The sequence below is a fragment of the Anolis carolinensis genome, chromosome 5, assembly GCF_035594765.1.
Source record: "Anolis carolinensis isolate JA03-04 chromosome 5, rAnoCar3.1.pri, whole genome shotgun sequence".
Classification (NCBI taxonomy): Eukaryota; Metazoa; Chordata; class Lepidosauria; order Squamata; family Dactyloidae; genus Anolis; species Anolis carolinensis.
In genome coordinates this window covers 167,357,346-167,378,596 of record NC_085845.1, presented here as the reverse complement: position 1 = coordinate 167,378,596, position 21,251 = coordinate 167,357,346, and the positions used below count along the sequence as shown (strand labels likewise).

Below are 21,251 nucleotides of genomic sequence, written 5' to 3'. Positions count from 1 at the left end.
AGCCTAATAATGACTATGAATGTCATGATTAATCTGAATTTTTGACCATCATTTCAGAGATAAGCACTCGGTGGACTTAGATTTAGTGATCTATTTAGTGAATAGTCAAGCTAATCTTTATAAGGGCTTGCAGAAGTGTATCTGATGATGCTATAGTCCATGCTTAATACAGGCAGTCCCCAAGTTATGAACAAGATAGGTTCTGTAGGTTTGTTCTTAAATTGGATTTGTATGTAAGTTGAAATAGGTATGTTTTTAAAGTGTAATTCCAGCCAAATATAAATAGATAGATAGATTTGGATAGCATAGGGAAAGATTAACACCCCTGTGGTGTTTGTTTTGCCATCTGCACCCCTTTTCAAAAGATTTCACTTCACTTTCTGTCTCGGTGATAATTGGATTTTGAAAATTTTGGCTTGTTGTGGAAGCCAGGATTAGTGATCAAGCTTCAGTGAAGACACATTTTCCCCAGGATAATTCTTTGAGGAGTGAATTTCCCTTCCGATGGGTACATTTCACTCACTTCCTGTTGTCTAACCCTAAATTTTGAACTATGCGTCAGATATAAGTCAGATGTTTGCAACTCAGGAACTACCTGTATTCCAAAAGAAGTCCTAATTTGTATTTTTTTTTTTACTTTTTTACTTGAAACTGGAGACTGCAACTTAGACAACAACAACAAAAATCAACCTTGAGGCTTCTTCCACAATTTGATAAGTTGGAACTTGGTCTTTTTCTACTTCTCATTTGGAATTTTTGGTTTGACATTTAGTACTGCCACTTGGCCAGAAAGCAAAACAACCCTGTCAAATTTTGAGGGCTCAAGCATAATGTTCTGATAATGTATGGTTATCACAGAGATGCTGACAATTTTCTGTTTAATAAAGTTCTGCAATACCATCAATGAACTTAAGTTTGTTTACACTGCTTTTAAAAAATCTGTTTGGCACCACTTTTTTCTTATCTGCATTGAGCCTGCTATGACCCTGTTAATGTTGCACATCTTACTATAAGGAGGAAGTTCGCATTTCCAACCTATTGTATTATTATTATTATTATTATTATTATTATTATTATTATTATTATTATTATTAGCCACATGGACATTGATGATCAGTTGTTTATTTTTTTCCATTATGCATGCAAATAAATGTGTTTTCTGTTATGTGGAGGTGTGCTAATGCTGTTATACTGATATTCATGTATCTGCACACACAAACCTTTTTTGAAAAAAATCAACAGAGGAAAGAAGCACTTCCTGGCAGGAATGGTCAACTCTCACCAACCCGTTCCACTTACTTCTAACTTTTTTCCCAATGTCACAATGAAGCAGTGCCACATGGAAAACTGCCATATGCCTAAAAATCCCAATTTTCTTTATACACTCAAAGTAAAATACTACTGCAAAGTTTTTTTTTTGAAACAGATAAAAGCCCAATAAAACACACTGCAAGCAAATCATTGTGGATCAATAATAATAATAATAATAATAATAATAATAATAATAATAAATTTATTCTTATATCCCGCCCCATCTCCCCAAAGGGACTCGGGGCGGCTCACAGTACAAGGATCAAGTGAATATGATATTTTTAATCAGTGTAAAACAGCAGTTCTCAACCTGTGGGTCCCCAGATGTTTTGGCCTTCAACTCCCAGAAACCCCAACAGGTAGTAAACTGGCTGGGATTTGTGGGAGTTGTAGGCCAAATCACCTGGGGACCCACAGGTTGAGAACCACTGGTGTAGACAAAGCCTAAGTTTATGTTTAAAAAATGTGGTTTAGAGAGACCTTTCCCATATATGGGTGATTGGAATGTCCCTCTGAGGAAAAACAATTTGTATTTGAATGAACGCCCCTCTGATATATTAGACACCCAAAAGCATGAGTTTTCTGAGATTCTATATTCTGCACTATTAGATTAGAACTAGAAAGACATGAGTTGATCTTGCCTTGAATCACTAGGTAATTTTAACTTAATACACTATCATCCTAACCTTTCTCAGAGAATCATGGCAAGGGTAGCAGATGAGAAGTGTGTGTTAAGCTCCTTTGAAGGTGTCATCAGTAATAGTTTTGTTTTGTTTTTTCGTGTCAGGGGTGACTTGAGAAACTGTGTGAGAGAATTGGCCACCTGCAAGGATGTTGCCAGTGGAAGGCTTCTCTCATGTCTTCACATGGGGAGCTAGAGCTGACAGGTGGGAGCTCATCCCACTCCCCAGATTTGAATTGCCGATCTTTCAGTCAGCAGTCCTGCCAGTACAAGGGTTTAACCCACTGTGCCAGAGGGGGCTCCATCAGTAATAGTAATATGGTAGTATTAATATTGCCAGTAGCATTATTAGCCAAATTTAAAATAATATACTTTTGAGAGCCTGCAAACTTCACAAAATTATATTTCAGTGTTCTTCATCTAGACTGGGAGATGAGCTTGAAAGACTAACAGAAATCAGGAATTATGGGTAACTGGATGATACAATAATGAAAAACAATCTTGTGTTCTCAGAAGTACATAGACTGAATGTGTGGTCTATTCCCCTCCATCTTTCAACACTTGCATAACTTTGTAAGATAGCCTGTGTATGAATACCCAAATACTTATCCAATTACTATTTTATAGTATGCATGCAGTGATAAGTAATGTGCAGTGCCATTGTTCCACTCCAATGAAAATGTGACTTTATCCAACATCTAAGGCCCCTTCCATACAGCTGAATGTAATCCCACATTATCTGCTTTGAACTGGAATATAAGGCAGTGTGGACTCAGAAAACTCAGTTCAAAGTAAATATTGTGGGATTTTCTGCCTTGATATTCTGGGTTATATGGCTGTGTAGAAGGGCCGTTAGTCATATTGCTTCATAAGCTACTTGTCCACCATTTGAACTTGTCATTGCTATTTTAACACCTTGCCAGACCACCTATATGGACCAGACAACTGACAAATAAAAGTCCATATAGTTCATGGAGTTGTATCCTGACACAGCCATATTTAGAGAAGCCCCACTGAAATCAAAGAGATTTTTTTTAGAAGGTATGTGTATGTATATGAACAAGTCTGGGAGTGACCCAAAAGAAAACTCTGGAGTTATGAAGAAACAGTATCAAACCAGCCATTTATTTTGTAATAAAAACCCACATCCTTCCCCGCTCAGCCACCACTACATCAGCATTGTGCAAACTGAAATAATATTAGGACTCATTGGTTACAGAAGAATGAAGAAGCAGGTGGAATAACATACAGTTAACAAGCAACAATACATTTCAGAGATATCACTCTCTCTGTAGATGAAGATTCCAGGCGCCAGGCACTGGGAATGGAGACTCCTGATCCTTTTTTACTTGCCCCTTCTTTGCCCAAAGAAGCGCTTGTAGGCAGCGGCATAGCCATAGCGCAGAGCATAAGTGTCACAGGGATAGTAATCTTCACAGGCCTCCCTCTGACGCTCCTGGGTGCTCTTGTTACGGCCTCTGATCCTGTCCATGCAAGCAGGAGGAAAAGAGAAGCAGGGAGGGGAGAAAGGCAATACTTATAATTTGTTTCTTGTTGAACATTTCTGTCTCTGTCCAAGAAATGCATTAAGTAAATGGTTTTGTGTTTTGTTTATGCAGTATATGTGTAAAATCTTTGCAAAGTGGGAATTTGGGATTTTTCTTTAAATATCTGGCAGCTATTTGACACAAATGTTTTCTCTAAGGAATACTGGATCATCCTCATCCTGACTGTTTTCCAGTACCCAGACTCATGATAGTTCAGGAAGAATATGCTAACTATGCACAGAGTCTTTGGAAGTTTAAATCAAGAAATATCCTTTTTAAGGAAAGCAACAATCTTAATTGGATTGCTTACCTGCAATTTAGGGACATATTTAATCATTGGAAGAGAAATGCAGCCTCAGAGGTTGGAGAAAATGAGTTTTTAGGGTTGTGTCAAGATTATGACCATGTAATTTAAAAGGTGTATAGTTTTTGAAATTAGAGACAGATGATGAACTAGTAAAAGAGGAGTAGCCCTTATTCCCACTCATCCATAATAACAAACTAAACATTTGCAACACAAAGAAGAAATACCTTTCATACAGATAAGGATTCCTCCTGTTCTCAGGTGGAGTTCTCATGAAAATGCTGGCATGTCTTCTGTTAATGAAAGGACCTAGAAAGAAATAGCTGTAATTACTACTTAGTTAACCTGTTAGTCAATAGATTTATGCAAACAAAATATCACTACATTAGTTTCTATCACTTGATTGCTCTTCACAGTCATGCTAGCCAACACCATTAGACTTCTCTGTACATTAGTGTCCTTTTGCATTTAATGGAGTAACACTCATGCCCCTTTCCTTCCCTGCTTTTCTATATGTGCTTCCAAATGACAGCAGAAGCAGCAAACGTAGTATAAAGTCTGTTACATGAGATTATTAGGAGAGCCATGCTGAATCATACAAAGGTCTATCTTGCCTAGTATCCTGATCTCATGGTAGCCAAACACAACCAGATCTACATAAATGCCTCTATAATCTTACTGCTCCTTAACTATGTAAATAAACTTTCATGTTTTGACCACAGTGTTGCCCTTGACCCAACATCACTTATACTACTAGGCATGTTTCTGAGCTTGGTCTTTGCATTGACCAGAGCTTATAAAATCTACTTTTTGGACTATAAATCCTAGAATCTTCTTGTCTGCATGATATGTGGAATGGTTCCCCATCACATCAAACCCCATCACTGTGATTAAAGCATAATGGGATCTAGTGGCGGAGTTCTCCAAGAAGTCTAGGATTTCTGACTGAGAGATGCTGTTAACATGGGCATTGTGGCATTGACATAGGCATCTGTAGAAAAAAGTCTACATATGTGTAGCTACATGCACACAGGCTGCCCTTCAGGAGCCCTATGCACCATCATATGGGTATGCAAGTGACAGGGCCAACAACATGTCCATTGCTGGCAGATGAGGCAGCAGCAAGGATTCTGTCTCTAGCTATTGCATCAACCCCCTTACTGTTATCAAGCATTTTCAGGGTAATATATAGGTGTGGTTGACAAGAGGTTGTCAGCAGGGAAGTGAAGCTTCTCTGGACTTTCAACTTTAAAGGAACTATTCAGGGTGTTGACTTTTACTCACAAAATAGACTCAATACTTTTTATTACTTTGAGCAGATCCTTTCAAGTTCGGGCTGAAAACCAAAACAGATTCACGGCCCCACTGTCATGGAAGCCATCAGCCCTTACATAGGTGAAAGTAATGTAGAGGGCAATCTGGGAGGTAAACCAATAAACAAAACTATTCACTGTCACCAACCACTTCTATGTTTCAAGTGAGACAAAAGCACGGGGTCAGTTCACAATAGAAAGCTATTGCCAATTGCCACAACAGCTTTCATCATCTTAAGAAAAAGAATAGGAATGCTATAGTTCAGAATGCGCCAGGTCTTGATTCTACAGTTTGGAAAAGTTATTGTTGCACTTCAGCTCCTATGATTGGATTCTGGTCATCCTTACAGGCATAGTGCAAAACACTATTTTTTTCAAGCTTGCCTGGAATCTTATAAATTAATAAATAAATTATATCAATATTCAAGCAAAGGCTCATGTTCCTCTCTATTCCAAGAGTTGGAGATTTCTGGAGTGGGAAGGAGGAAATTTCCCATCATCCTCACCATGGACTATTGGGCTTCTGAGAGCTGCAATGCAATAACTTCAGGAATGCTATACCTTCTACTACTTTGTAGATTTCAATCAGAAATAGCTTAGAAATGTCACATGTGGTCCATAGATTCCTTTCTTTGAGCTGATGTGAATTAATATGACACAATTGTGGCTACATCATTTATTGAATTATACTATCCTAGAATCTTGTAGGCCATAGACTTAAAAACAGTTTTTTTCAATTACTTTCTGTGGTCAAAATATTTTTCTTCAAGTCTCAGCCTTTCCTTTCATTTAATTTACATTTGTATCAATTTTCATTTGGGCAAGAGACACAGAAGTGTTATGTTTTTGCTTTTTCAAGAACTCAGTGTCTCCAGTATGTGGTTTATTTGGTTCTTGTTTTTTTTTCTCTGAGTTTCGTGACTTATTGAAATATTTCTGGTATTTAGCACATTCATGAACTCCCTCCAATACCGCAGAAAGAAAAACAGTTACCCACCTGTTGCCTTCAAATGTTTTATACTAGCTCTGATAATCATGTTTGGGGAAGGGTATTTTGGTGATCATGCCCTACTTTATTCATCTTAAACTGCTGGTGAGTAAAAACTCACAAGTAGGCCACTCGCCAATTAAGAATGGATGAAAGCATTTCATTTTGTTTCCTTTTTCTTAGTTTTCGGCTTCTTTATTACATAAAAAACAGAAATACGAGACAAAGTAGATACAAAGAAAGTCCTGGCAGTTATAAATAAGAGTATTATGCAAGAGTCAGAACAGGCGTGCCTGCTAATATTTTTATTATGTGCCTCCAAGTAATCTCCAATTCATAGCAATCTTATCACATTTTATTGACAAGGTTTATTCAAATTTGCCATTGCCTTCTTTTGGATGTACCCTAAAGCACTTAGTATTTTGTAGTAATCTCCTTTCTAAGTTATATACCAACCAGACATGACCCTACTTAAATTCCCATGATCAGACAAGATCTGGTGCCTGCAAGGTATTTAGAAACCCTGCTGATACTATCTTTTCCTTAATGGCCCTGCTGCCTTCCTACATATCCTGTCGCTCCTCTAAATTCCTGCCTTCCAGAATAAGGATTTAAGAAAGTTTTCTGAAAACTTTAGTCCAACGCTGACACATCTGGAAATACCAAATGTTTAACCCTACATGTTTAAAGGAAGATGAGCGTATTCGCTCAGACATCCGAAATGGAATGGCAAGATTGTGTTTTATGTTTTATCCCAGAGTTCTTTCAGGCATCTTTCATCAATGCTACTTTCAATGTATCACAAAGTTTTGAATATCATAATGGCTCAGCTTCTGGTTTGCTGCTTTTCTTTTTGTCCCCCAGAATTCCTTTTTTTTTTCATGCCAGGAGCAACTTGAGAAACTGCAAGTCACTTCTGGTGTAAGAAATTGGCTGTCTACAAGGGCGTTGCCCAGGGGACGCCTGGATGTTTTGATGTTTTACCATCCTTATGGGAGGCTTCTCTCATGTCCCCGAATGGGGAACTGGAGCTGACAGAGGAAGCTCATCTGCACTCTCCCCAGATTCGAACTGGCAACCTTCAGGTCAGCAACTCAACCTTCAGGTCAGCAGTCCTGCTAGCATAGGACTCCTCCCTGAGTTACTTTACAGTCTTTACAGTGAAGCAACTCTCCCTTCTCTCCTACTGATGGCCAAATCCTATCTTGGAAGTGAATCCCAACAGAGGTTGGAAAGTTCCTTTTTGGGCAACATCAACTATTTATCCATAGAGTCACCTCCCTTGTGTTCTCCTACTTCTCCCACTCTTGTTGACAGTGGCTTGAATGGTTCTTACCTTATTCTCTTACAGCAGTTTTTTCCAAACTAAAGGGCCAAGCCTTTTATCAGTTTTGTACAGATGCTTCAAGGTTGTAGGCTGCAAATATCTGACTCTTAGACTGAAACCTGATGATAAGCCATGCCAAATAGAAAGCAAAAAGCCAGAAACTGAATGTATTGGCTAAAGACAAATGGGCCATGGGAACAGTTTTTATCAGAACCTGGAAAACGTGTTTCTTTGGACTAAAGCTCCCAGTATCCTCTAGCCAGCACAGCTACTGGCCTTGCTGGCATCTGGATCCTGGGAGACATATTCTAATAATATCACTTTCCCTGGATCTGCTTTTTATTGCCTCAGCTGGTTGAGGATTCAAGTTCACAAAAAGAACTGAGGCTTATGAAGTGGCATGGCAGAATATTGTGGGTTCCCTTGGACAAGAGATAAGGAGAATTTTAAGCATCTTAGTAAGTCAGACAGCATATTGCATTGTTTCTTACTTGTTAATTCATGTGATTCAATACTCTCATGGGACTCTGTAAGAGAAACAGAAAACAATGTAATTTGTTAGGTCATCATTAATACAACAAAAAGAAGTAAGAAAGTAACAAGTGTCAGTATGATCTTGTTCTGTCAGGCCAAAAGTCTGTATCCAAAGATCACATCTAAAATTCAGCATCCAGAGGTGATCAGTCAGATGAAGAGCTCTGGAAATGGTACTTTTTGTGCATTTTAGAACAAAAAAGTAACCTTTCCAACACTCTTATTCAGATGCTCCTTGTCAATCTTATTCTTAGCTATGAAGGTCTCATTCTGATATATTTCAATTTATAGCGCCCTTTCATGCATGGCTCAGTTCCTTTGAAGAGCTATTTACACGAATGGTTCTTATTACAGTATCGAACTGTTAAACATGTGCATCAGTCAAACGGGAAAACAGACAGAGGCAATTATGATCTTGTGATTATGACATAGATTGGTTTCAGAAGAACTTTTGCACTTTCATGATGGTAGTCACAGTTATTTTAAATCTTACTGTTTTCAGAGGCGTGAACACATGATTTTGTTTTGTTGCAGAAGCCAATGGAATCTAGAAGTGTGCATAAGTATAGGTGGCCATTTTTCTCTATTCCCCTATGGCTTTAATATTTCCTGAGATTTTCCCTTTCTAATCCGAGATCACAATCTGCTCACTATGCAGAATTCTCTAAAATTAGTCTGTATTGGAACTTTACAAGGTTTATTATTATTATTATTATTATTATTATTATTATTATTATTATTATTATTATAGTTCCCAAAAGCCAAACTGAAAATGCTAAGTAAGGGATTTTGGAAGTTGCAGTTTTCAAAAGAAACAGCAAAGTAACTGCTGTCAATTATGGCATCCCATCACAAAAAGAGAGGAAACTATTGTCTGTTGGGCACTAAAGAGATCTCCAGAACAATTTTTTTTTCATGTCAGGAGCAACCGGAGTTGCTTCTGGAGTGAAAGAATTGGCCATCTGCAAGGACGCCCAAGGGACGCCTGGATGTTTTGATGTTGTACCATCCTTGTGGGAGGCTTCTCTCATGTCCCCGCATGGAGCTGGAGCTGACAGAGGGAGCTAATCCGCGCTCTCCCCGGGTGGGATTCGAACCTGGCAGCCTTCAGGTCAGCAACCCAACCTTCAAGTCACAAGGCTTTTATCCCCTAGGCCACCGGAGGCTCCACTCCAGAACAATAAGAACACTTAGGAAGACCATCAGTATAGCAGAATATGCCTCAAAAATTGCAGGTGAGGAAATCAGCAATGAGCAGCTTGATTTCAAAGAAACTGTTTCTTAGCTCAGAAGAGTCACTTTTTCTACATTTCCACATCACTCCCGTAAACTTTCACTTGACAGTCTCCAAAACCTCAAAAAGAAAGGTTGGGATTTCTGAACAGGAAAAAAGTTGTTTTTACCAACGGCCATGGAGCAACAACAGATGAAAAGTCCTCAGATAATCCCTTCTCCTTAAACTATTCAGCAGGTTAGCAATGAAAGCTCAGAGAGCAACTCCCATAAAGAAAACATGACACCTTAACACTTGCCCCAGAATTTTTACAAGGCAACGGTATATTTGTAAACTGCAATATCTTCTGGTAAAACAGTTGACCTACATTCATCTATCTCTTGTGTTTTGAATTAAGGTAACACTGGGTTGTGAAGGAATATAAGCAAAAAGCCTTAGGTTAGACATAAAACATATAAAGGTCTAGCCAGAGAGTTCAATCTGAGCACAGGGATTGGACTAGAATATTACCAAAAGGATAGCATAGTTGATGTACATGGCAGAGAAGGGTATGGCCACATTGTGTGAGAAGAATAGGTTATAAACACAAATAACTACTATATCACCTACCATAGCAGAACGCTGCCATCATCAGGACAGCCAGGAGTGCAAGAATGATGAGGGTCCGCATTGTGTTTCTTTCTCTTTCCCTCTTTCTTTGTTTGTCCTGGTCTCTGTTTCCACCAAGGGCAGCTGAAGTCTCTTAGGCAAGCTGCAAAGTTTAGTAGTAGAGTGTTAGTTAAGAAAGCTGCCTGCAGCTGGAAGGTGAGGGCATCAGACGAAGGTAGGGACAGCCTGGCACTTGCCCTCTAAGGAGACTGTGAGAGAAAACCCTGGATGAGTGGGTTTAACCAGCCTCTGGTAGGAGTGGGCATGCTTCCTTCCCCTCCCTTTCTGGACTCCACAGTTCAAGAGGAGGTGAGATGTTAACTCTGCCTACTCAGAAATGTTAGACTCCGGGGGTGGAATTCAAGACATTAGCCAAGGCCTAGGACAAGGGATTACGCTTTCTCCTAAAGAGAAGTGTTCCATTTTCTAATTCATCTTCCAATTTTCCTTCCCTTTCCACCACACTGCCAGATCTAGTGTTGTGGTGCCTCAACTTTCTCTCAAGATACATTCCTCAGTATACAATTTCCCTTGCACAGTTTTGACTTCTCTTCATATACGTCCCAAACTCATTGGTCTGTTCAGCCTATTGTAAAATTCTGTACTCCACCATAAAATAACTCTCGGTTTTAGCTTTCCTCTCAGGACCCTTCCACACAACCATATAATCCAGAATAACAAGGCAGAAAATCCCATATTATCTACTTTGAACTGGGCTGAGTCCACACTGCCATATATTCCAGTTCAAAGCAGATAATGTGGGATTTTATTCAGCTGTGTGGAAGGGGTTCAGGCAGGCCAGGGGAACATGCAGTCCTCTAGGTATGGCTGGGCTGCAATTCCCATCATCCCTCATGACTGGCAGTGTTCACTAAGATAGACGGGCAGACAGACAGACATGGGATTTGTATTCTGTCCATCCATCTATCTAGATCTCTCTCTCTCTCTCTCCCTCTCCCCCCCCCCCCTCTCTCTCTCTATCTATCTATCTATATATATATATAAGCAAATATTTAAATGGAACTGCTATTTCACATCTATCTTGGTCTGGATAACTAAATCTAGTTGAAACAAGGATGTCCAGCTCAGTACATAATTGTTCTCCTCTCCCCACCTTCTGCTGAACTGCAGGTCCACTTTTAGGAACTGTATTGAAATCTAGATTAATACAGAAATGATCATTAGACATAAAATTAAAGGAGCTAATACAGTATTGTTGATCTACACCTTCTATTGCCCTCAACCATTATGACTACTAGAAGAGAGATGGGCCTGTATTCCAACATATCTGAAGGGCAACATGTTAGGCGCTTTGCATATATTGGCTCCAGATTCTCAAACATTAATAAAAATACTTGGCCAATGAGTTTTCATCATATTTTAACCATATCCAGGAAAATGAAAAAACAACCCTTTGTCAGGAACTCAAGTTGTGGTTTTTTTTCTTTTGTGATAATAGATTTAAACCAAAGAGCTAAATTTCAACAATTTTTCAGAGCTTGGAGTGCCATAGACATAGCATTACCAAAACCTCATTACAGTACAATAGTAATATAATGTACAACCACATAAACAAATCTGTTCTTTGTTGCATTAGTAGATCATTCTTCAGCAGGCCAACTGAGATGATTCCAGTGAATTTATTCCCTCCAAAATGAACTGAATCTGGATTAAATCAAGCATGTTTTAATGCAAAGGAGGGAATCATGCAATCCTACAGAAATTGTTGGGCTGCAAGTCTCTGCAGATGTGCTGGCACAGCCAATAGGGAAGAATGCTGGGATTCTTCTGCATTGGCTGTGGGGCGATTGGGGAAGACTGGTTCCCAATCCTGCTTTGCTTCTATTAATTTCAATTTGAGTAATATGTAACTTAATCTCAGCATATAAATCTCTGTGTACAGAACCGTGACCTTAATTTGTTAGAGAAGCAGGCATGGAAATACAGGCATGGAAAACAATTAGAGGTTGAGTATTCCTTATCCAAAATGCTTGGGATCAGAAGTGTTTTGGATCTTGGAAAGCCTGTATTTGCATATACAGTAGAGTCTCACTTATCCAACATAAATGGGCCAGCAGAACATTGGATAAGCAAATATGTTGGATAATAAGGAGGTATTAAGGAAAAGCCTATTAAACGTCAAATTATCTTATGATTTTACAAATTAAGCACTCAAACATCATGTTATACAACAAATTTGACAGAAAAAGGAGTTCAATACAAAATAATGCTATGTAGTAATTACTGTATTTACGAATTTAGCACCAAAATATCACGATTTATTGAAAACATTGACTACAAAAATGCGTTGGATAATCCAGAACGTTAGATAAGTGAGACTCTACTGTACATGCATAATGATATAGCCTGGAGATGTGATACAAATCTAAACACAACATTCATGTATGTTTTATACATATCTTATACACATAAGCTAAAGGTGATTTTGTATGCAATATTTTTTTTAAAATGTGCATAAAACAAAGCTTGTGTATACTGAACCATCAGAAAGCAAAAGGGGTCACAATCTCAACACTCATGGGAACAATTTTTGATTTTGGAGCCTTTCAGATTTGCAAACAAGGGATTCTTAAGCCGTACCAACCATTTTCCACATGGTAATAAAATATGGAGTTGGAAAGCAGCACTTCTTTCACATGAACAATCCTGGTACTTAACATCCCAAATTCCTAGAAGTTGGGAACAGAGAAATATGTAGACATTCATCTATAACCAGACAACTACCAAAATATTTTGAATCGATGCAGTTTGTGGCTACAATAAAACCACTTGTAAAACCACATTCAGAATTGAACTCAGTGCCTGCTCTGGGCCATTCTGAGCCACAGTTCAGTCCAAAACTGTGGTCTGAGATGTTTTGCTAACCCATGAGCCCAGCCAAATTGTGCCTGGGTCTCCAGTCTGTTTGACTCATGAGGCCAATTACGTATGTATGTTTTCTTTATTTTTAGATTTATATGGTCCTAAGACATTTCAGAGTAAGGGTCCTTTGTCAGAAAGTGACTGGCAAAGAAATAGCAAGCAGTGCCATGTTGAAACAAAGGGCAATCTGGAAAGTACCAAAATTAGTCAGGGACCTACTACTCCCTTATGCATGCCTTTTGAAGAGAGCCATGGCCAAATCTTGCTGGAATTTGGAGTGCCAGGAAATAGTTCCTTCCAAACTCCTAGCCCTCTTCCAAGTTTTGTGATCATGTGAGGGTAAAAAAAATGTTTATGAGCAGTAGCTTTCCCTAATGCACAACAGAGGCCTTCTTTCCTCAGGGAAAGATTTTTTGCTTTCTGTCATCTCACCAGCCTCATCTTTTCTTTTTCTTTTTTTTAAAGCTTCTGTCTCAGATTTGTGCCTTCACTCAGGAGAGTCAGGCAGAAGCAGGCGTTGCACCATCCACATGAAACCCCTGAATTCTTGCCTCCAGCTTCTTCCACCAGCTTCCCTTTCTCTCCTTGTTCCCCAGCTTCTCCTGGATTATTTTTTAATTGGCTCCTTTAAAAAGATATTCACTTGCCTTGTTCAGGACTTGTTTATGTTCCACAGAGCTCACATTTAAACCAAATGTGGATTTTATGAGCTTTCAGTATATCACAGTCACTCTGGCGTCTGTGAGCCTTGGCACTGCCAGACGACTGAGAGGCGAAAGAGATGGAGAAAGAACACAAGACTGGAGAGGGAGGTTTGGAACAGGAGGCCTAGCAAGCAAGCAAGCCGTGGAAAGACCACGGTCACACAAAAACAGTAGAGCTCTCTTCACTTTCCAGGTACTTGCTCTAATCTTCACCTGCCACCTGCTCCAGTGGCTAACTTTTTCCTCCTTGAAAAACAGGAAAGGAGGGGAATAAAAAATGTTGCAGCACCTTGGAGGCTGTATTTTATTTTAGTATGAGCTTTCATGGACGTCAACTCAAGTCCCTTCTATACTGCCATGTAATCCAGATTATCAAATCAGATAATCCGCATTATATAATCTGAATTATATGGCAGTGCAGAAGGGGCTTCACTTCTTCAGATGCAGTTTTAAGGCCTCAGTTATAAAGCACATTTATACAGGTTGCTGTGAGTTTTTCGGGATGTATGGCCATGTTCTAGAAGCATCCTCTCCTGAGGTTTCGCCCACATCTGTGGCAGGCATCCTCAAAGATTGTGAGATATGATTCCTCACAACCTCTAAGGATGGCTGCCACAGATGTGGGCAAAACCTCAGGAGAGAATGCTTCTGGAACATGGCCATACAGCCTGAAAAGCTTAAAGCAACCCAATGATTCTGGCCATGAAAGTCTTCGACAACACACATTTATACAGTTGTGGGAGTAAGATATAATGTAATAGTATCTAGAAATATACAAATAACACCCCTCTTTCTATTTTTTCAAAGGACTGCATAAGATGATACAGGTTTTTCAGATCGTTACAGTGGCCATTAATGTTGATGTGTGGAAGCAATATACCTGGTTGCAAAAAAAAAAAACCCCAAACTTTTCCTGAGTTTAAGACTCTGAACATTCATTTTGTTATATGTTCAGTACTGAGGAGTCTTGTATTAATATAGTAGGCTGCCATGAAGCCACTGTCTTTGTCCATACCTCTGCTAATGAATTAGAATTTGTGTATATAAATCAGTTTAGTTATTCTCTGCCTAGGCTTCTTTTGTAATATCCTGGTTCAAGAACTGTGACCTGTACATCCCTTAATGTATGTCCAGGAAGGTTTCAATGCTTTGCAAGTGGTTTGGCGATATTATCCATCTTTTTTTTTTATTTGTTACATCTGTCACTATGCTAACTGCCAACATTACAGAAGTGTGAATGGGCTGTGAAACACTATCATAATATTCTAAACAACTTACATGCAAAATGCCTTCCAAATTTCAAAGGCAAATAAATTAGAGGTTGCTGAAGATTTTGTTAAGGCAATACAGTTGCAGTGAAATACCTGATTTTGATCCATCCAAATTTGTGTCAGCATTTCAGTGAAGTACAATGGACAACTAGCTGAATTGTAGGCATTTGTTGACAACATCTGGAAACATGTAGCTCCCTGTTTACCATTGATATCTTTCCTTCACCACATTGCCCTCCCAAAAAAGTAATGCTGTTTTAAAGTTTAACCCAGAATTAATGGAAAGCAGTAGCAAGCAACAATTTCATCCACTAAGTACAAGAATGTGTTATGAATTTGTTATTACTATGGTGTGTGTGTGGGTGTAAAGAAAGATCATTCTCAAATAGAACATCCATTTGTGGTCCCATCTATACTGTCATATAATGTCATTTGAAACTGCATTATATGGTCAGTGTAGAATAGGCATGGGCAAACTTTGGCCCTCCAGGTGTTTTGGACTTCAACTCCCACAATTCCTAACAGCCAGTAGGCTGTTAAGAATGGTGGGAGTTGAAGTCCAAAACATCTGGAGGGCCAAAGTTTGCCCATGCCTGGTGTAGATAGATACATATAGTGAAGTCTAGTTGCATTACATGTGTCTACAACAATGGTTCCCAACCTTTGGGCCTCCAGGTGTTTTGGACTTCAACTCCCAGAAATCCCTGTCAGCTCACCAGCTGTTAGGAACTGTGGGAGCCAAAGTCCAAAACACTGGGAGGCCCAAAGGTTGGGAACCACTGGTCTACAATGACCATATAATGCATGCTATGGCAGTGTAGATGTGGCCTATGTTTGTGTGTGTGAAAGAGAAAGAAAAAATATTTTATTCTCCTTGGAAAAGAGACAAGATCTATTTTCACAGGCTTTAGAAAGTTACTTTTTGGACACAAGTCCCAGAAACCCCCACTCAGCATGTTCACTTGTAATTCAAAAAAGTACAACTGTTTCAAGTTCTGCTTATTCTTATGATAGATTAGTTTAAGTCTGTACAAGTTGCAAATTCTTCATCATCTAATGTTGAAGCCAAAAACGTAGATCGATTGTTTAAAAGTAAAGAATCCAAAACAGATATCAAATGCACACATATAGTCTATATATCAGGCATGGGCAAACTTGGACCCTCCGGGTGTTTTGGACTTCAACTCTCACAATTCCTAACAGCCTACCGGCTGTTAGGAATTGTGGGAGTTGAAGTCCAAAACACCCGGAGGGCCCAAGTTTGCCCATGCCTGATATATATGATATTATTTAAATCTCTGTGTTCACTATTTTGTATATCTCACAATCCCACTACAGCAATATTCAGTAAACCTCTCTGCATTTAGGTAAAGGTAGTAAGGGCTGAAAAGGCAAGTCCTACAGAGCTGACATTGCAGAACTAGTTCCTATCATATGGCTGATACTTCATCTGATGTTTCCTGGCATTTGTAACACCCAGCTGCCCAGACATTATTAAGTCCCCTGCATACTCACACTAATGGGCTGTGTTTTCTTCAGTTTCCCAGAGGGCTTCTCTGATGTTGCAGTAAGAGGTGCTGTCCTCCTCTCAATATTCCTATACTTTTCAGGGGCAAAGGTGGGACCTTTATATTTATGATCAAGAGACCCCTCCCATTTCTCATGGATCCTCCGCCTCCAGTTTCCCACCTCCTTTCTAAATATCTCCTTCCCCTTCCCTCACTCAGGAAGTCAGAAACCTCAGGAAATTGAACCGGGAGATGGGGGGAGTAAGGAGGGACGGACGCCAGTGGCTAATAGGGTCAAAACCACATCTTGGGGGCAGTGTGACTGTACCTAAAGCATTCACCAAGTAAAGGGGGGTGGTTAGATGAAGGTATTGGAAAGCTCTTTTGAATAGGAGCTCTTTTGATGCCTGATTTTCTCTTTTCCTACTCCATTCCCTCCTCCAGCACTCAGGCCTTGTGCCACAGATATGCAGAGACAAGAGCATACATCTAAGCAAGGCCTCATAGATAAATACAGTAGTCCTTTAAAACCATACTGTTTGACTTGCACTCCTCCAGATGCAGGGAAAAAAGCAAAAAGTGCTTGCCTCTTCAGCTTCCTTCCTGAACCCACTCTTCACTTCTTCCACAAAACAGGAATGCTTAAGATGAATTTAAAGAGCACAAAACAACATATTTGAACTGAGTGGGTGTTTGGCAGCGAGGGGAATTGGCTTCTAAATCAATTGCAGATGAATGAATGTTTAAAGAAATCCATTACACAAGAAGAGCAAGCCATTACATATGGGCAAGGCATGACAAATGCAACAATTGTGCTGCCCATCTAAATAGCATTAAAAACATTATCTGTCTCAACAGCTGCAGAGAGCTAGATCCCCATGTGTAATAGAGGACAGCCTGCCTCAATGGGTTATTGAGTATTTGGGGGTCTATTTTCTGTCTAACAGTTTATAGCTTAATAAACAGTGTTTAAGATCTCCCTTGTGTGTGTTTAGTCAATATAACAAATATTGAAATGCTTGACTCAGTTCATTACCATCATGTTTCCTTTTGTAAGAGGAAAATCCAGACAGTATTTTTCTATCCTACTGAGTGGGTGCAGCTATACTGGAGGTGTCCTAGTCAAATATGAACTGGCACCTTTTCCAATGGGAAGCTGAGAATAATCATGGCTTGGAGCCAGTTCAGAAGACTTTGCACCTCAGAACATTGGTTGACCCCATCAACTTATGTGAACCTGTGCAAGCTGAATGTCTGATTCAGCTTATGAGAAGCATTTCCAGCAATAGACCTTTTTCCATATTATCCCCAGCCAGTGTTCCCAGTTTCTGCTTTCCTGTTTTCTTGCCAAATGTATGATTGGAACCACATTCCTGCAAAGATAACATGTGGTGCACCATTAAAAGCCTCAAACTCAACCTTATTTATTGGTATCTCCACTAATTGACATATCCTGCCTATTTAAGGGCCAAACTTGAGCTGCATTTGCCACTGTAGATATGGAAGCAATGGTATGGGAGTGTTGTGACTCAGCTGGAATCTAGATTTGATTCTGATGAGGGAAGAGAGATTCAGGCTCAGAATCTCCCCAAAAGGCCTGTAACTTTGGAAGATGAGGAACAGAGAGTACAAGTTCAGTTTCCCACAGGCAAGGTTGGAGTTGATGACCCTGAACCCAGTGAAGCCAGCCAGGTGCACACTGACTTGAGAAGGGAGGATGGGAGGTTGGAAGATTCCCAGCTTACTAATGTATCTCAGCGAGTTAACGAGCAAACTGGCCTTGATGGGATGGGCTCCTTAGATAGAGCTGAATGTTTGGAATTGAGAGTGTGGCGTAGTGTAAGGATTGCAAACAGATGGGGGGAGGTGAGAGGGCAAAGGAATGTTTTCATGTGTTGCAAAGAGTGATGTGATAAAAGAAGTTGTCAAAACTTTGGGGAAAAGTGGTTGTCAAAGCAACTTTCTCACGACGAGAGAAGCAAGCTCTAATTTCCCTGCTGTGCTTTGGATTATATTGCAGGCCATTTATCTATGTTTCTTGGATTTTGCCATGTTTCCTTTGGATGTTGTTTATTCCTGGTAAGCTCTGGACTTATATCTCAAGACTATTTTTGTAACTGACTTTTGTATGCTTTACTTTTACTTTTGAAGAACTTTTTACTATCTTTCTTTAATAAACTACAAAGACTTAAACCTGCTGTGGAGTTTGTGTGCTAGGGCAAGGTGAATCAAGGCTGGGGTGCGACAGGGAGGAATTATGCCAGGGGTGTTGTACCTACAGATAATATGATGAAATAGATTTGATAAGGATTCTATAAACTAGTTCATTTATACCAGGCACGGACAAACTTTTTTGCTTTGGGGCCGCATTGTGAGTCTTGCCAAAAGGACCAGGCCAGGCCAGGAGGGAGGATGGCCAGGCACATGCTAGGTGGAGCAGACCCAGGAAAGGGAGGGCCAAGGAGAGGGAAGGGCCAGGATTGGGCAGAGCAGGGAATGGGTCATCCTCAGGTTGTCCTCCCGTCATAAGGATGGGGCTGCTGCTCACCACATCCTTATACTGGTAGGAAGGCTGGACATGTGATGACTGCTCTGATCCTCCTCTCCTGATCCTCGGGCTGTCCACAGGCGGCAGATGAGTGTTCCGGAGGGCTCTCAGCCATCACATGCCTTCTTCAGGCCATCCTCTTGGCATAAGGACAGGGCCACTCACACCGACTTTATGCTGGGAGGAGGGCAAGGCATGCAGTGGCTGAAAGCACTCCAGAGGTGTTACACCCCTGGGCAGCGAGAGCACTGAAAACCAACACAGAGGCCAATAACAATATAATGTCTTTATTGAAGCAAATAAAGTTCCAAAAGAAAATAAGCACAAAAGTTGAGCAGGCAATTGACCTTCAGAGAAGATCATAATTAGTCCAATAAGTGAAATTCTTATCTCCAATATTAAAGTCCAAAGTCCAGAAACCAAAACACACTCAACCTCGATTTGAGGATTGAGTGGGGGAAAGGAGCAAGGTAGCACAGATGAGTTCTCTGGAGTAAATGTCCAAAAGCAAGATTTCAACGCAAGGCACGAGCTAGGTACACTGGAGCTGAAACGCAGTCCAAACTTGGGCAGAAGGTAGACCGGCACCCGGTCTACTCAAGAGTAAGCGCGCCATCAGATCGCTTGGGATGCATGAGCTAGAGACAATGATGTTTCTCAGTGAGAAGTAACGTTGACACCGCAAAGGAAAGTTCACAGCGCAATACTTTTATTGCAGTTCATAAGCTCCCCAAAACCAGGTGCCTGACTCCCCAATTCTTCCCAAGAGAACTAAGCTTAGCCATAGTCACCACGCTCCGCTAATCTGGCGCTTCTCCTCAAGCTTTGTCTCTGCGATCTCTCTGTTTTCAAAAAGGCCCTGCGATCAAATGCTAACCTGTCCAGAGAATCTGGGAGAGCCTGCACTGTTTCAAGGGCATCCTTAATTGGTGCTGGCTCAGCAATGTCAATAGAAGGCATCTGGAAAGGAGTTGAATCTTGCTGACTTAGAAGAAAATCAGTCTTCTTCGTCCTGGTCAGCAATAGCCACAGGGTCAGGGGCCAAAGGTACCTGAGGTATCACAAGAGGGCTCTCAGCTGCTGCGTGCCTTCCTTCCCTGTCTTTTTGGCATAACAATGTGTCAGGCTGCTGTGTCCTTATGCCAAGAGGACAGGGAAAATGAGGAGGGGCTGCGGTAAGTGCCCAGAGGGCCACATTCAGCCCCTGGGCCTTAGTTTGCCCATGCCTGATCTATATCTTTGATTACACTGTGGAAGAGGACCTCTTCCACAGTGTAATCAAAGGTTTAGATCAGGCGTAGACAAACTTCAGCTCTCCAGGTGTTTTGGACTTCAACTCGCCGGTAGGCTGTTAGGAATTGTGGGAGTTGAAGTCCAAAACACCTGGAGGGCCGAAGTTTGCCCATGGCTGGTATAGATGAACTAGTTTATAGAATCCTTATCAAATCTGTAGATGACACAAAACTGAAAGGCTTCAGAACATCTCAGAAAAATGGAAATCAATTCAAGATGACCATAATACGATAGAGCACTAAAGAAACTAACAAAATAAATTTTAACTGAGATAACTGCAAAGTTTTACCTTTAGGCAATAAAATAAATTCCAAAGCAGTAGAATTGACAGAGTTGGAAAGAGCAGTTGGTTTGGCTGTAATACATGGCAAAATTATCTTGAGTTATAGTTGACAAATAGTTTCAAAAAGACTGATGTGATTTTAGGCTGCTTTAGTGGAACCGCATTTTCCAAGTCACAAAAAATAACAGTTCCTCTTTTGTACTGTATTAATTAGGCCATATCTGGGCATCTGAACCTTGATGTCTATGCCACCACACTTTATGATGGATGCACAGGAGTTGGAAAACAGTAGGCCCTATGTTGAAAGATTGGAGGAACTGGATGCAATTAGCTTTAGAAAAGATGAACAGAGGGCATGATAACACTCTATTTGAAAGTCAGTCACATAAAAAGGGCAAAAAAAGGACTTATTACCAGTTGTCTCAGGTCAAAACTATGTCACTTCAATGTGCTATAAATATCCCACAGCTGAGTTACAATCCACTTCCCTTAAACTGGATAACAGTATAGCACAATGTGCATTGGAAGCCAATGCTACAACCATACACATTTGTTTCCAATACAATACAATTTTGCAATGCCCATCCATATAGCTCTATTTTATGTGCAACAATTTCACACATAGAACACTTCTATTGCATTCAGCTATATAGAACTGTTGTGTATATCAGAAAAACCAACTAACCTAACACTGCATGCTTAGTGCAGCTAACTCTTGCATAAGATACCAACAGGATTCTGATCTTGGAGAGCAAAGCTAAGTTATCGTTCAAAGCCAAGATGACTAAACTAAGATTATTGTACTTTGGAGATATCATGAGATGATTTGATTTATTGGAAAATACTTCAGTGTTTGTTAAGGGAGCCAAAAAG

General features: G+C 40.1%; 1 protein-coding gene across 2 annotated transcripts; it reads right to left on the bottom strand.

Annotated features, from left to right (window-relative positions):
* Positions 1 to 3,097: 3,097 nt before the first annotated feature.
* Positions 3,098 to 16,391, bottom strand: LOC100551807 (matrix Gla protein). 2 transcript variants are annotated; one of them, XM_003221077.4, is made up of 5 exons: positions 16,262 to 16,391; positions 9,850 to 9,991; positions 7,964 to 7,999; positions 4,072 to 4,153; positions 3,098 to 3,477 (listed from the first exon to the last, which is right to left on the bottom strand). In XM_003221077.4, the coding sequence occupies exons 2-5, from the start codon at positions 9,908 to 9,910 to the stop codon at positions 3,339 to 3,341; spliced, it is 318 nt and encodes a 105-aa protein (XP_003221125.1). In that variant the 5' UTR covers positions 9,911 to 9,991; positions 16,262 to 16,391; the 3' UTR covers positions 3,098 to 3,338. The 2 variants fall into 2 exon arrangements, with proteins under 2 accessions (XP_003221125.1, XP_062838934.1); XM_062982864.1 differs by lacking the exon at positions 16,262 to 16,391 and having other exon boundaries at positions 9,850 to 10,118.
* Between the last annotated feature and the right edge of the window lie 4,860 nt (positions 16,392 to 21,251).

What these genes read in the sequence shown, in the direction of transcription:
- LOC100551807 (XM_003221077.4), bottom strand. Translation starts at nt 9,910, where the DNA reads ATGCGGACCCTCATCATTCTTGCACTCCTGGCTGTCCTGATGATGGCA. An exon ending in GATGGCAGCGTTCTGCTATG is followed by an intron (nt 8,000 to 9,849) that starts GTAGGTGATATA and finishes TTTCTCTTACAG; the next exon opens with AGTCCCATGAGAGTATTGAA. An exon ending in TGAATCACATGAATTAACAA is followed by an intron (nt 4,154 to 7,963) that starts GTAAGAAACAAT and finishes ATTTCTTTCTAG; the next exon opens with GTCCTTTCATTAACAGAAGA.